Source organism: Rattus norvegicus, chromosome 19, assembly GCF_036323735.1.
Source record: "Rattus norvegicus strain BN/NHsdMcwi chromosome 19, GRCr8, whole genome shotgun sequence".
NCBI classification, from domain to species: Eukaryota; Metazoa; Chordata; class Mammalia; order Rodentia; family Muridae; genus Rattus; species Rattus norvegicus.
The window spans coordinates 73,963,489-73,977,594 of NC_086037.1; the positions used below are offsets into that span (position 1 = coordinate 73,963,489).

The window sequence follows — 14,106 nt, forward strand, 5'->3', positions numbered from 1 at the left end:
ATAAAACCATGCCAGGAAGTTTAGTAAGGTAGAACACTTTAGTAACGTAGTAAGGTCGAGACCCGGAGACTTGGTGGGCACACACTTAGGATTAGGTGACTCCCAGATCCCGGCTAGACTCCTGACTTGGAATATGTGCCATACTTCTCACATAAAAGAGACATAACCATAGGTCATGTAGGCTCAAGTCAGAGGTCTCCATGCTAATGAGATACCTAGAGGCCCAGAGAGCATAGCCAGTAAGCTTTCCTTCCAGACATTCCTCATGCAAAAGGTATTTAATTTCAGGCCCATCCTGAAAAGTGGGGTATGATTTTTACACATTCATCTTCCACCATGACAATAAATGCCTTTTAATAAATTGAGATCCACCATGGGGCACCCTTCACCTAAAGAGCCACAGCCTAATCTCTAGAAGAAGGCCTTTCTGTTCTCCCAGCCTCAACTGTCACCAAGCCTGCCAGAGTCAAACCAAGGACAACATTCACCATGGGAAAAACCAGAGCTCCCCCTTTCCCCTGCTCTAACTATACCCAGCCTGAGGGCCCCCACTCCATTCTCAGCTCTTCTGCGATTCCCAGTGGCACCTGAATATCCAAGAGTCTGGGAACCCCATGTCCTCGGCCTTGTCGCAGGCCTGGGGACCCCCAAACCAGCTCCAGCTTTCTCATGACTGCTCCTCCCAACACTGGAACACTGTCCTGGTGTTTCCCTACAGCCCACAACCCGCCCTGGTGGCAGCATGGGGTAAGAAGATCAATCAAAGTCCCCACATTCCACCTCCCCAAGCAGTTGTGCCCTGTGGCAGAATTATATATGCTGATAAAAATTTATTATCAGTGCAAGTATAGACGATTGAACTTGGTATTATCTGTTATAATACAAGATGTGGAATACAATCATATATAAAAAAATCTAAGCATCAATGTGTATAATACATTAAAGTCTAAGATAATCTGAAAAAAAAATTTTTCCGGAGCTGGGGACCGAACCCAGGCCCTTGCACTTGCTAGGCAAGCGCTTTACCACTGAGCTAAATCCCCAACCCCCCGAAAATGAAATGTATAGAAAATTTGAATACTATAAATGTAAAACTCAATAGATACCATAAACTTTGTGTTGTACACACATGTGTGTTCAGGTACATAAGTATATATGTGGGCATGTCTGTGGAGGCCAGAGGACAACCATGAATATCATAATTTAGGAACAATGCCTACCTCCATTGAAACAAGGTGGTTAGGGATCAACAGCTCAAACTTAGGCTAGAATAGCTGATCAGAGATCTCCAGGAACCAGTGATTTTGCCTCTCTAGTGCTGAGATTACAAGTGTATACCACCACTCCTAGCTTCTGTATACATGATTCTGGGAACCAAATTCAGATATTCCTATTTGCAAGACAGACACTTTACCAAATGAAATAGTTCCCTAGTCCTATCACAAATTTTTAATAGATTAAATATTTGCCATTGGTCAAACAGAGTAAGTAACATATTGTAGGCCCTTCTATTAAAGAGAAGCTCAAAAGGTTTAGTAGTCTACATTACTATAAGATTGTAAAAGCCAAAGTTTAAAATACTTGAAATAATTAATGAAGAAAAAAATATGGATGGCAGACTACCTGATAAAATCCTATTTGTCTTTCTGTTTCCTTCTGTGCCCCGAGCTGACTCTGTGCGATAGTTCTCTGTGCCTGGATCCCGAGGTGACCCTGTGCAATAGTTCTCTGCATCTGGATCCTATTGGGAGAGAGTTGGTCTCCCAGGAGTGCTGAAACACCTGAGAGCACAGGTAGGACTACCATTTCTGTTCTGAGGAACCTGCCTGGAGCCCTCGGGATGCAGGAGCCTAGGAGCAGTCTGGGACAGGATCCTTTTGGTTTCCCTGTGCACCCAGCACTGACCCTGTTCCACAGCTCTTGGTACCAAAATCCTGCTGGAAGAGAGCTGGTCTCCCAGGAGTGCTGATGCACAGACTTGCAAGAGGGTCAAGCCACTGTCAGAGAAGCAAATCCAACTAACACCAGGGATTACCAGATAGTGAGAGGCAAGTGCAAAAAACTAAGCAACAGAAACAAAAGGCCACTTGGCATCTTCAGAGCCCAGTCCTCCCACCACAGCAAGTCCTGGATATCCCAACACGCAGGAAAAGCAAGATTATGATTTAAAATCACATCTCATGATGATGTTAGAGAACTTTAAGAAGGACTTAAATGACTCTCTTAAAAAAATAAAGGAGAGGGGTTGGGGATTTGGCTCAGTGGTAGAGCGCTTGCCTAGCAAGCACAAGACCCTGGGTTCGGTTCTCAGCTCCGGGAAAAAAAATACTCATGGTAAAGAAATAAAGGAGAACACAGGTAAACAGGTAGACTCCCTTAAAGAGAAAACACAAAAATCTCTTAAAGAATTACAGGAAAACACACACACACACACACACACACACACACACAAAACGGTGAAGAAATTGAACAAAACCATTCAGGATCTAAAAATGGAAATAGACACAATAAAGAAATAACAAAGGGAGACAACTCTGGAGATAGAAAACCTAAGAAAGATCTTAGGATTAATAGATGCAAGCATCACCCACACAATATAAGAAATAGAAGAGAGAATCTGGGGGGCAGAAGATACCATAGATTGACACAACAGTCAAAGAAAGAGCAAAACATAAAAAGATTCTAACCTAAAACATCCAGGAAATTCAGGACACAATAAGAAGACCAAAGCTAAGGATAATAGGTATAGAAGAGAACAAAGATTCCCAACTTAAAGGGCCAGGAAATATCTCCAACAAAATCATAGAAGAAAACTTTTCTAACCTAAAGAAAGAGACGCCCATAATCATACAAGAAGCCTACAGAATTCTAAATAGATAGGACCAGAAAAGAAACTCCTCCTGTTGCATAATAGTCAGAACAACAAATGCACAAAACAAAGAAAGAATATTAAAAGCAGTAAGGGAAAAAGATCAAGTAACATATAAAGGCAGACCTATCAGAATTATACCAGACTTCTCAACAGAGACTATGAAAGCCAGATGATCCTGGGTAAATGTCATACAGACCCTAAGAGAACACAAAGACTAGCACAGGTTACTATAGCTATCAAAACTCTCCATTACCATAGGTGGAGAAACCAAGATATTCCATGACAAAACCAAATTTACACAATATCTTTCCACAAATCCAGCCCTACAAAGGAAAATAGAAGGAAAACTTCAACACAAGGAGGGAAGCTACACACTAGAAAAAGCAAGTACGTAATCTTCTTTCAACTAACCCAAAAAAAGATAGCCCCCAAAACAAAATTCCACCTCTAAAAGCAAAAAATTATAGGAAAAAACAACCATTGGTCGCTTAAATCTCTCAACATCAATGAACTCATTCTCCAATAAGACATAGACTAAAAGACTGGATACATAAACAAGACACAGCATTTTGCTGCAGGGAAATGCATCTCCGTGACAAAGATAGACACCATCTCAAAGTAAACAGCTAGGAAAACTTTCCAAACAAATGGTACCAAGAAAAAAGCTGGAGAGGCAATTCTAATATTGAATAAAATCAACTTTCAACCAAAAGTTATCAAAACAGATAAGGAAGGACACCTCATACTCATCAAAGGAAAAATCCACCAAGATGAACTCTCAATTCTGAATATCTATTCTCCAAATGTAAGATCACCCACAATCATAAAAGAAGCTTTCGTAAAACTCAAAGCACACATTATAACTCTCCCAAAAATAATAGGAGATTTCAACACCCCACTCTCATCAATGGATAGATCATGAAAACAGAAACTGAACAGAGACACAGTGAAACTAACAGAAGTTAAGAACCAAGCAGATTTATCAGATATTTATAGAACATTTCATCCTAAAACAAAAGAATATACCTTCTTCTCAGCACCTCATGGAACCTTCTCTAAAATTGGACATATAATCTGTCACAAAGCAGGCCTCAACAGATACAAGATGATAGAAATAATCCCATGCATCCTATCAGATCACCATAGACTAAGGCTGTTCTAAAATAACACCAAAAGGACAGAAAGCCCACATACACATGGAAGCTGAACAAACTCTACTCAATGATAAAGTCCTTGGTCAAGGAAGAAATAAAAAAAAGAAATTAAAGACTTTTTAGAATTTAATGATAATGAAGGCATATGTGAAAACGTATGGGACTCAATGAAAGCAGGGTGGAGAGAAAAACTCATAGCTCCAAGTGCCTCCAAAAGAAACTGGAGAGAGCACACATCAGCAGCTTGACAGCACACATAAGAACTCTAGAACAAAACGAAGCAAATACACCCAAGAGGAGTAGACAACAGGAAATAATCAAACACGGCTGAAATCAACCAAGTCGAAACAAAAAGAACTATACAAAGAAACAACAAAACCAGGAGCAGGCTCTTTGAGGAAATCAAAGGTAGATAAACCCTTAGCCAGACTAACCATAGGGCTCAGAGACAGTATTCAAATTAACAAAATCAGAAATAAAAATGGAGAGATAACTATAGAAACTGACATATCCAAAAAAAAATAAAAAGTCATCAGATAATACTACAAAACCCTATATTCAACAAAACTGGAAAATCTGAAGGAAATGGACAATTTTCTAGAGAGATATCAGGTACCGAAGTTAAATCAGGATCAGATGAACCATCTAAACAGTCCTAAAGAAATAGAAACAGTAATTAAAAGTCTGCCATCAAAAAAAAAAAAAAAACAAAAAAACAAAAAAACAAAAAAAAAAACCAAAACCAGGACAAGATGGGTTTAGTGCAGAATACTATCAGACCTTCAAAGAAGACCTAATACCAATGCTCTCCAAAATATTCCACAGAAATAGAAACAGAAAGAACACTGCCCAATTTATTCTATGAAGCCACAATTACTCTTATACCTAAACCACACAAATACCCAACAAAGAAAGAGAACTTCAGACCAATTCCCCTAATGAATATTGATGCAAAAATACTCAATAAAAATTTTTCAAACCAAATCCAAGAACAAATTAAAACTATCATCCATTATGATCAAGTAGGCTTCATCCCAGGGATGCAGGGATGGTTCAATACATAGAAATCCATCAACATAATCCACTATATAAAAAATTCAAAGAAAAAAAAACCACGTGATCATCTCATTAGATTCTGAGAAAGCACTTGACAAAATTCAACACCCCTTCACGATAAAAGTCTTGAAAAGATAAGGAATTCAAGGGCCATAACTAAACATAGTAAAAGCAATATACAGCAAACCAGTAGCTAACATTAAACTAAATGGAGAGAAACTTGAAGCAATCCCACTAAAATCAGGGACTAGACAAGGCTGCCCACTCTCTCCCTATCTATTCAATATAGAACTTGAAGTCCTAGCCAGAATAAACAGACAACAAAAGGAGGTCAAAGGGATACAAATTGGAAAGGAAGAAGTCAAAATATCACTATTTGCAGATGATATGATAGTGTACTTAAGTGACCCCAAAAATTCCACCAGAGAACTCCTACAGCTGATAATTTCAGCAAAGTGGCTGAATTCAAACAAATCAGTAGCCTTCCTCTACTCAAACATAAACAATCTGAGAAAGAAATTAAGGAAACAATACCCTTTACAATAGTCACAAATAATATAAAATACCTTGTAGTGACTCTAACCAAGCAAGTGAAAGATCTGTATGATAAGAACTTCAAGCCTCTGAAGAAAGAAATTGAAGAAGATCTCAGAAGATGGAAAGATCTCCCATGCTCATGGATTGGCAGGATTAATATAGTAAAATGGCCATTTTACCAAAAATCTACAGATTCAATGCACTCCCCATAAAAATTCTAATCCAATTCTTCATAGAGATAGAAAGAATGATTTGCAAATTCATTTGGAATAACAAAAAACTAGGATAGTTAAAACTACCCAAGTTACAATTCACAAACAACATGAAGTTCAAGAAGAAGGAAGATCAAAATGTGGATACATCAGACCTTCTTAGAAGGGGGAACAAAAATACTCCGAGGAGGAAATATGGAGACAATATGTGGAGCAGAGACTGAAGTAAAGTCCATCCAGAGACTGCCCCACTTAGGGGATCCATCCCATATGCAGACACCAAACCCAGACAATATTGCCAATATCAAGAAGTACATCCTGACAGGAGCCTGATATAACTGTCTCCTGTGAGGCTCTGCCAGAATTTGACAAACACAAAGGTGGATGCTTGCAGCCAACCATTGCACTTAGAAGGGGTCCCCAATGGAGGCGTTAGAGAAAGAACTGAAGTAGATGTTGGGTTTTGCAACAATATGAACCAACTATACCCCCCAGACCTCCCAGGGACTAAACCACTATCCCAATAGAACACAGGGATGGACTCATGGCCTCCATCCGCATATGTAGCAGAGGATGGCCTTTACAGGCATCGACGGGAGGAGAAGCCCTTAGTCCTGTAAAGGTTTGATTCCCCAGTGTAGAGGAATGTCAGGGCAGGGAGGTGTGAGGGAGCAAGTGGGTGGGAGAACAGCCTCATAGAGGCAGGGGTGGGGATGGTATAGCGGGTTTCTTGAAGTTAAACTGGGAAAGGGGATAACATTTAAAATGTAAATTTTAAAAAATCCTGTTTGTACTAATTCACACAGTGATAATGATGACTTTGCACCTAGTTTTAAAATTCTTGGCAATTTTAAAAATAAAATTTAACTGTAGATAACTTATGTAAAACTATCTAAACTTACATAACCCAAATTATTGTAATAGGAAAATTATCCTTTGACAGGAATGATGAACAGGATTGCTCTCCAGTGGCCTCTCTTCTCCATTTTATACATTGGTTATGACAAGGTCTTCTGTGAATCCTAAAATAATGGATTGTGAGTGCCTTGCACAAGCCTCTTTCCCAACAAATCTCTATCTCTCTTTCCAGGAATTACCTATTTTTTCTGTGAATTTATAAATTACTTGGTGGATAGACTCCTCCCCCTCCAGTACTTTCCATTATTCCATCAGATGCTCCTAGTATAAATACATACTGTATAGCTATATGAGAGCCTAGTAATACTACATGTGTTCTGCTACTGCTTTTCATAAGGTTTTCAATGAAACTTACTATATGGAGGTGAGCCGCATGACACATCTAGCAATTAGTGCTTTTGAAAATAGAAGCTTTATGCCATTACCAAGATGGGAAATGACCCATGTGAAGCTTTACCCCAGACAAACCATCACTGAGTCACTGTGGCGCATATCCCAGTGATTGTGTTGTAGCCTCAAAAGCTCCAAAAAGATCACACTATCTGGCCAAAGCAGAAGCAGAAATCATATACTCACAGATATGGCACAGAATAAACTGAGGCTAATAAAATGTCCACAGAAATAGAAATGTTTCTTGGAAACATTAAAGCAGAGGCTTGATAAAAATTTCAGAAATGATGTACTCACAAGTTGATTCCCAATTCCCAAGTTACAGACATTATATGATGCAAAGACCACTGTGGTTGAACTCCAAAGCAGCTGGAATCTGGTTGTAAAGGCAGTCACTTCAATAGGAAAAATGAGTTTCATTTTTGTCCTTACTACCAAGTGAATACAACATATTATTCATTTAAAAGATATACATCATCCTTGCAAAAGGACATTCATGGGAGTCTCTCCTAAATTAATCACTCCAGGAACTGGAGTGTCTATCTTATCTCTGTGGAACATTAACAGATGTGTTTGTTAGGTGTGCACATGTCTGACTCTAAGAAATGGCTGGAGAGCATGCTAAGGGAAACAACAAATGTGTTTCTATTCCAGACAGGAGCAGACACCCACAGTAGTTTTCTGTGGCTAGCCAAGAATATGAACGTTGACTCTGTAGTTTTCATGATATTGGACGGCCACCTAACCAACCTGGTGACCCTGCTGATTGATATCCTCTATTCTATTGGTCAGAACTGTAGAAACCAGCCTGTTCAAGACCAGGTGGGAGCCAGAGGCAGTGGACAGACTTATGGTAATGGGACTCTAGTGCAATGGGAAGACACAGCACAGGCAGCTCTTCATCTCTGGGTGGCATGGGTGGCTCTCTTACTTTCCCTTCTGACTGGCTAGAGATGGTTTCCCAGAATTGCTCAGAGAGGATCATGTGTATATTGCTCTGCCTTCATCTGCCTTTTCATAACACGGCCACTTCCATGACCAGGATGTTCTCCCCTGTATGTGGTTGATTTAAGTATTCACTATTCTCTTCCAATTCCCCTATCATTGGTAAAAAGGTATGTGAAGAGGGGTCCCTCTCTGAAACACTTTCCATGGTGAATCCATTGTGTGTTCACCCAGTTTATGAACAATTCTCCACAGAATAATTTCTTCCTTGCAAATATTTTTACCTCTGTAGCTTCTTATAATGTGGATTCCTCTCGAAAGCCTACCTTTTGTACGTCACTAATAATAGACCCCCTGATGACAGTGTAAAGGGCAGCATTGAACTGAGTGAACTAGAAAATAGCCTCTGGCATTCACAATATTAATACAAGCTTTCACTTACAGAAGTATATCTTGATCAAACTGGGAGAAATACATTTTCACAGTTATTTCATAATAATTAGATCTAAATTATCATTCCCTATTGGTCTACAGCTAGTGGCTGGTTTGGGAGGATGTGGAGGCTTTGAGACATAAGGACCGACTGGAGGAAGCCGGTCGCTGTGACATTGTGCGCTCTGCTGGCTTCTTCTTCCCTTGGGTTGCTTCTTGTATTTGGAAATAGTGATGAGAATAATACGGATGAGGATTTTTTATTATTTTTAATTTCTCTTCTATTCTAGACTTGCCACATGTATGTTTGTTTTATATATTTTGTTTTTCAACCCACCTCCTGTTCAAATGTGGGCATAAGAAAAGGGACTTTATCTGGCTTTGCTGTGCATGAATTTTGTAACTAGAGAATATTCAGCATTTGAGAGTAACAAAAAAATATGGTAGTGAATGGTAGATTAATGAAGGAAACTTAGCAGCTAATAATTTATTGAGAAAATCAGCATAGAAAACTTTGTTTTCGGCATTTTGTGATTTATAATAAGTCTATGTAGTATTTGGGAGCCTAAGTTTCATGATAATATTCATAATAATGAAGGTTGGATGTGTGATTCTTAAAAGTGAAATACCAATAAATAGGATATAACTTATAGTTATATTCACATGTCCTATCATGTGAATTTCAGTGTAAAATGTTTTAGAAAAACTAACAATGCATATATGGGAGACAGTAAACTATTGAAATCTGTTGTCTGGTTAAATATTTGTCACTAAGTCATTTCCTAAGCCAAAATTAACTGCTAATCATGCCAAGAGCAGAAAAATGTTCTTTATTGCAAGTAATGTCATATATCTGCTGAGGTGGGAATCTCCTTCTGGTCCTGTCCACTTTCGGAAGGTCAAGGGTCTTCTGAAATACTTCACAAATTCTATTTGGATTTAAGCACTGACTCAAAATGAAGGTTGGTGAATAATACTGTCTGCTGTGTGCTTAAAATTTTGAATTTTAAACACATTTAGCAATATTTAAAATGTAGTTGTTAATGGGCAATTCTATAAACTATACTAAGCAAAAACGACCTATTTCATGAATTATTTCTCAGCATTGCCATTCGTCTAGATCCCCAACAAAACAAATTTCTAGACTTTTCCTTGTGCACCGCATGCAGACTCTAAAGAAGTTCATGAAGGCCTCGAGATCTGTCCATACGGAAACAGCTATTATAACATTGCCTGGTAAAGGCCAACCCCATTCCCTCTGAATAAAGACCATATAACTCTCAGTCTAGCCAAACATGCTGCACCCTCTCTGGTGTTCCACACCTGTTCACACTTACCTGTTTTCCTGCTCATACAGCAAGGACAATACATACCCTGCACCTCAGCAGACTTTTTGCATGACATAGAGTTTCTACATCAAAAACAAACTGAATGAAAAATAATTACAACGATCTTCTGGGAATTGTACAATGGATTCTTCCCTGACAATATGCTCCATATTACCTATCAGCCCCAGTGATCTCTTGTTTCATTCACTGGTCTCCATTATGAGTCTCAAATCTGATTGACTGATGAAAATGAATGAGTGCAACATTGCCAGGAAAATTATTTAAAGTCATACAATCAGGTAAGTAAATTTTTGCTTTTTTAAAGTAAATTTATTTGAGACAGGAACCCACTCTGTAGCCCTGGATGGCTTGGAACTCCCTATATCGATCAGCCTGACCTTGAGTACACAGACTTCCTTCTGAGAGCTGGGATTAAAGGCATGGAGAATTGTGCCCAGCCTGGGGCTGCCTTACTAATGCCTTCATTCAGACTAGAGAGCCGCCATATGATACAGTTTTTAAAGCCCACGTCTCTGTTCTCCAAGATGTGCTTTACTAAGGTAGTCAATGGGTTCATTAATAACACCTCAAGGCTCAATGTTAGAACAATATTAAATATTACCAATTTTTTCAGGTGACATATGCAGACAGTGCCGCATTTCAAAGGCCTGCAGTCTATCATGTTTCCTTAGGGAAACCATAGAGCTAGTTCACTTACCACAATCCAAGCATGAGTATGACAGCCCCCTGCTTTATTTCTCTTTCCACATAGTTCTTAAGCTGGGTAGGAATCCATGAGGAGTTTATTTATCAGTTCTTTTTCTTATGGCATTACAATATTATAATGCTGACCAGAACATTTTAAATGTAAAAGAATAAATTAGAAACCCTTACCACAGTTAGATAACAAGAGAAAGGATAAGGAACTCACACACACACACACACACACACACACACACAAACATTAAAAACAAGGCCAAATACTTGCAATAAAACATAGACGCCCATATGACCAGGCATTCTCTTCTATTTTCTGCAAGGTAAGCAACGTAAAAATTTTATGTGTGAAGTTTTCTATAATTAATGGGGAATAAAGCAATGACAGGGTGTTTTGACTCAGTAATATAGTAACCTAACTCCTCTGAAAGAATCTACTTCCCCTTAAGCAGTCTGCCTGGGAGCACTGCCCCCTACCTGAGCAAGTCTGGTAACAATCACAGTGTGACCATCAAAGAGACTCAAGAAGGAAAACTGTAATATTTATTTGGGTGAATCGAACAACTCAACTAGTTTCACGTTCCCATATGCACCAAGATGCGAACGGCTGTGACAACAAGTTTTATTGAGTTGTTTGTAGATTTATGTCCTGTAGTTTGATAACTAAATTAAAAATAAGACTCAGCTGACCTCAAGCAGTATTACAGAGCAATAGAGATAAAAACTGCATGGTATTGGTACAGAGACAGGCAGATAGACCAATGGAATAGAATTGAAGACCCAGAAATGAATCCACACACCTATGGTCACATGATCAAAGAGAACAAGGGAAGCCCTTGGTCCTGTGAACTGAGGCCCCAGTGAACGTGATTGTTGGGGGGAGGGGGTAATGGGGGAGGATGGGAAGGGGAAGCTCATATAGAAGGGGAGGGGGAGGGGTTAGGGGGTGTTGGCCTGGAAACTTGGAAAGGGAATAATAGTTGTAATGTAAATAAGAAATACACAAGTTAATAAAGATGGAGAAAAAGAATAAGACTCAGTTACCACTTTAGAAATCTAATCATACATTAAATCTAACACTTAATTTAAAGCTATTTTAAACATTTGAGTTTTTAATCCCCCCTAATTTCCAATTTTTGACATCTAAAGTTTAAAACGTTCTGAATTTAAAGTTAGTTGTCCAAAGTAATAGCACAAAAGCAAGTGATGATATAAACAAAGACGCACTTTGGTATTTCTACACTTAGATATATAACTAATAAAACTATGAAAACACAGAACAAACACAAACTATTTTACCTTTCACCAACTGACCTTTTACTCTGATCAGATGAGGTCTGTAATAAGACAAAATTAAATTTACATATAACAAATATTTGGACAATGTTTTAAACGAGTCACATAAAAATGTTCAAGGTAATTTTCCTCCCCCACCCCATGTTATTTTTGTTGAGATGGGTTCTCTCTATGAAGCCTTGGTTAGCCTGGAACTCACTATGTGGACCAAACTGTCTTGAATTCACAGAGACCTATCTGCCTTGGCTTCTCAGACGATGGCATTAGACGCGTGCATTATTGTGCCAGGCATCAGGATGGTTTTCTTAACATGAGAGTCATATAAGACAAATATGTTACAAAGACTGAGAAATTATAGGATGAGATTAAGGAAGAGCTGGCCCTGAAAATGCATTTCTTAATTAAAAGTCTATAGGCTATAATTAATTATATTGTTACAAATATAATAAAATAGATTTTATGAGATAAAATTATTTAAATTTATCTATATTATTTTAAATACACTTGCTATAGTTTATTATGCTAATGCACTAGCATAAGGGTATTTTAACAACATATATTTTAAATATATTAAGAATGTATACTCGAAAATTTATTGAGGTATCTGATTAAACTGAAACCTGTGCCCAACAAGTGTGATTTTATTAATAGACAAATTCCTTTAAACAATAACAGGCGTTTTTCTGTAACACAGATGGTGACACTCAGTGTCACTGCAGGCCTGAACATCACATAACTTCGCTTCTTTCATAAGAACTTTCTTTACCCACAAACAGCAGGACTTTTGGCAGTTCACCAAAACGGTTTCCTTTCTTAGACACTGTGCTAGTCTGCATCTCTAATCTTCCTTCACCTGTCCTAGCAATTCATCGTTTGTTTTCTACATAATTACAGACTTACACATTAGTCCTTAACCTAAAATCTTAATCTTCCACGGCTCCTCCTGATGAGTATTTTAAGCTAAACTGCTAAATTTGTGCTCAGTTTAAGAGTTTTCACAATCTCACTCACTCTGCTTTCAGCATGCAGCCTCTCAACTGATGGGCATGCTCTCAGCCTGGTATTCATGCCAGGGATGGAACCCTCTTGGGTATAGATTTGCCATAACCAAAACAAATGCAGAAGATACGGTAAGATTGAGGACATGTCACTTCCGAGATCAAGCATGTCTCTGTCTCTTATCTCTCTGACTTTGCCTCTTCATTGTTGCTCTCACAGCTTTTGTAAAATTGTGAACACAGTGTTTTGTGGACAGGCGTCTGTGGTATTTTCTCGTTACTGTTACAAACTTCAGGTGTGTGCACACCTGGATCCTAGATCACAAATCTGAGGTAATCGTGTTTGCTGTCTAGGCCATGAAGTTCCTTGGGAATTTATTATGCAGCCCACAATAACTGACTGGATTGGTACATTTCATTCTTCATCTCTTTCTGTAACCAGAAAACTTGTAGAAAATAGGGGGAAACGAGTATGAGGAACAAACTAGGAAGAGCCTGAACACAGCAGAATACATAGCACTTTCCACTGACTTACAGACGACCTGTGTGGCTACAGGGGAAGGTACACTTTAGTGTGCACTGTGACCATCGCTGTGAGATATGCACAGAGACCTGGGCGCTAATCAAAGAGGCTCAGATCCCTGGAAAGGATCAGACCCTACAAAGCCTGAGTTCATGAAAGCCTTTTTGGGTTAGGGAAGGGTAAAGCTTCTGAATCCACAGTGCTAGGGGAACAAGATGAAACATTCTTTAGGACTCTTCTCTATAATTTTGTGTTTATATTGAATTTTATCCATTTTAAGCAGAATATCTTTAGTTTTAAAACCTTATTTTCTTCCTGTTCTCAAATAAATGCTTAAATCAGCCCCCAAAATGGACAGCTTCCAGTTGGTATTTAGGATGACAATGAATCCATACATCTAAAGAGTAAAAATTAAAACTCCAAATAAATAGAAAGTAACATACAAATAAAGTAAGAACGATAGGAAAAACTTTCCTGTAAATCAGATACTGACTGCTTTGGTCAGTGTCTGCCTCACCTGATCCTGCCTCTGTCCAGCGGACTGTGTGTCACTCTTCTTCAGTAGGGAATCTTTTGAATCTTCAACCTTAACCTTTGATTTACTTTGAGACTGATCCAATTTTGTTTTACTCTTCTCTTCTTTGATATTCTCCGTCTTTTGTTGTAGGACAAGGTTGAGTTGAGACTTACTTCTTTCAGCTTCCTGATTGTGAGAAATCAGTTTGTCA

The 14,106-nt window shown here is 38.5% G+C and overlaps 1 protein-coding gene across 50 annotated transcripts in view; it reads right to left on the bottom strand.

Moving 5' to 3' along the window:
- Ccdc7a (coiled-coil domain containing 7A) overlaps nt 1-14,106 on the bottom strand; it is a 410,765-nt gene that overhangs the window by 302,754 nt on the left and 93,905 nt on the right. For 48 of the 50 annotated variants that reach the window (XM_063278219.1, XM_063278211.1, XM_063278233.1 and 45 more), the window contains 2 exons: nt 13,896-14,081; nt 11,861-11,898 (listed from right to left, as the gene is read on the bottom strand). In XM_063278219.1, coding sequence (XP_063134289.1) covers nt 11,861-11,898; nt 13,896-14,081 — 224 coding nt within the window. The remainder of the gene's footprint in view (nt 1-11,860; nt 11,899-13,895; nt 14,082-14,106) is intronic. The other 2 variants (XM_063278213.1, NM_001395239.1) reach the window with 1 other exon arrangement.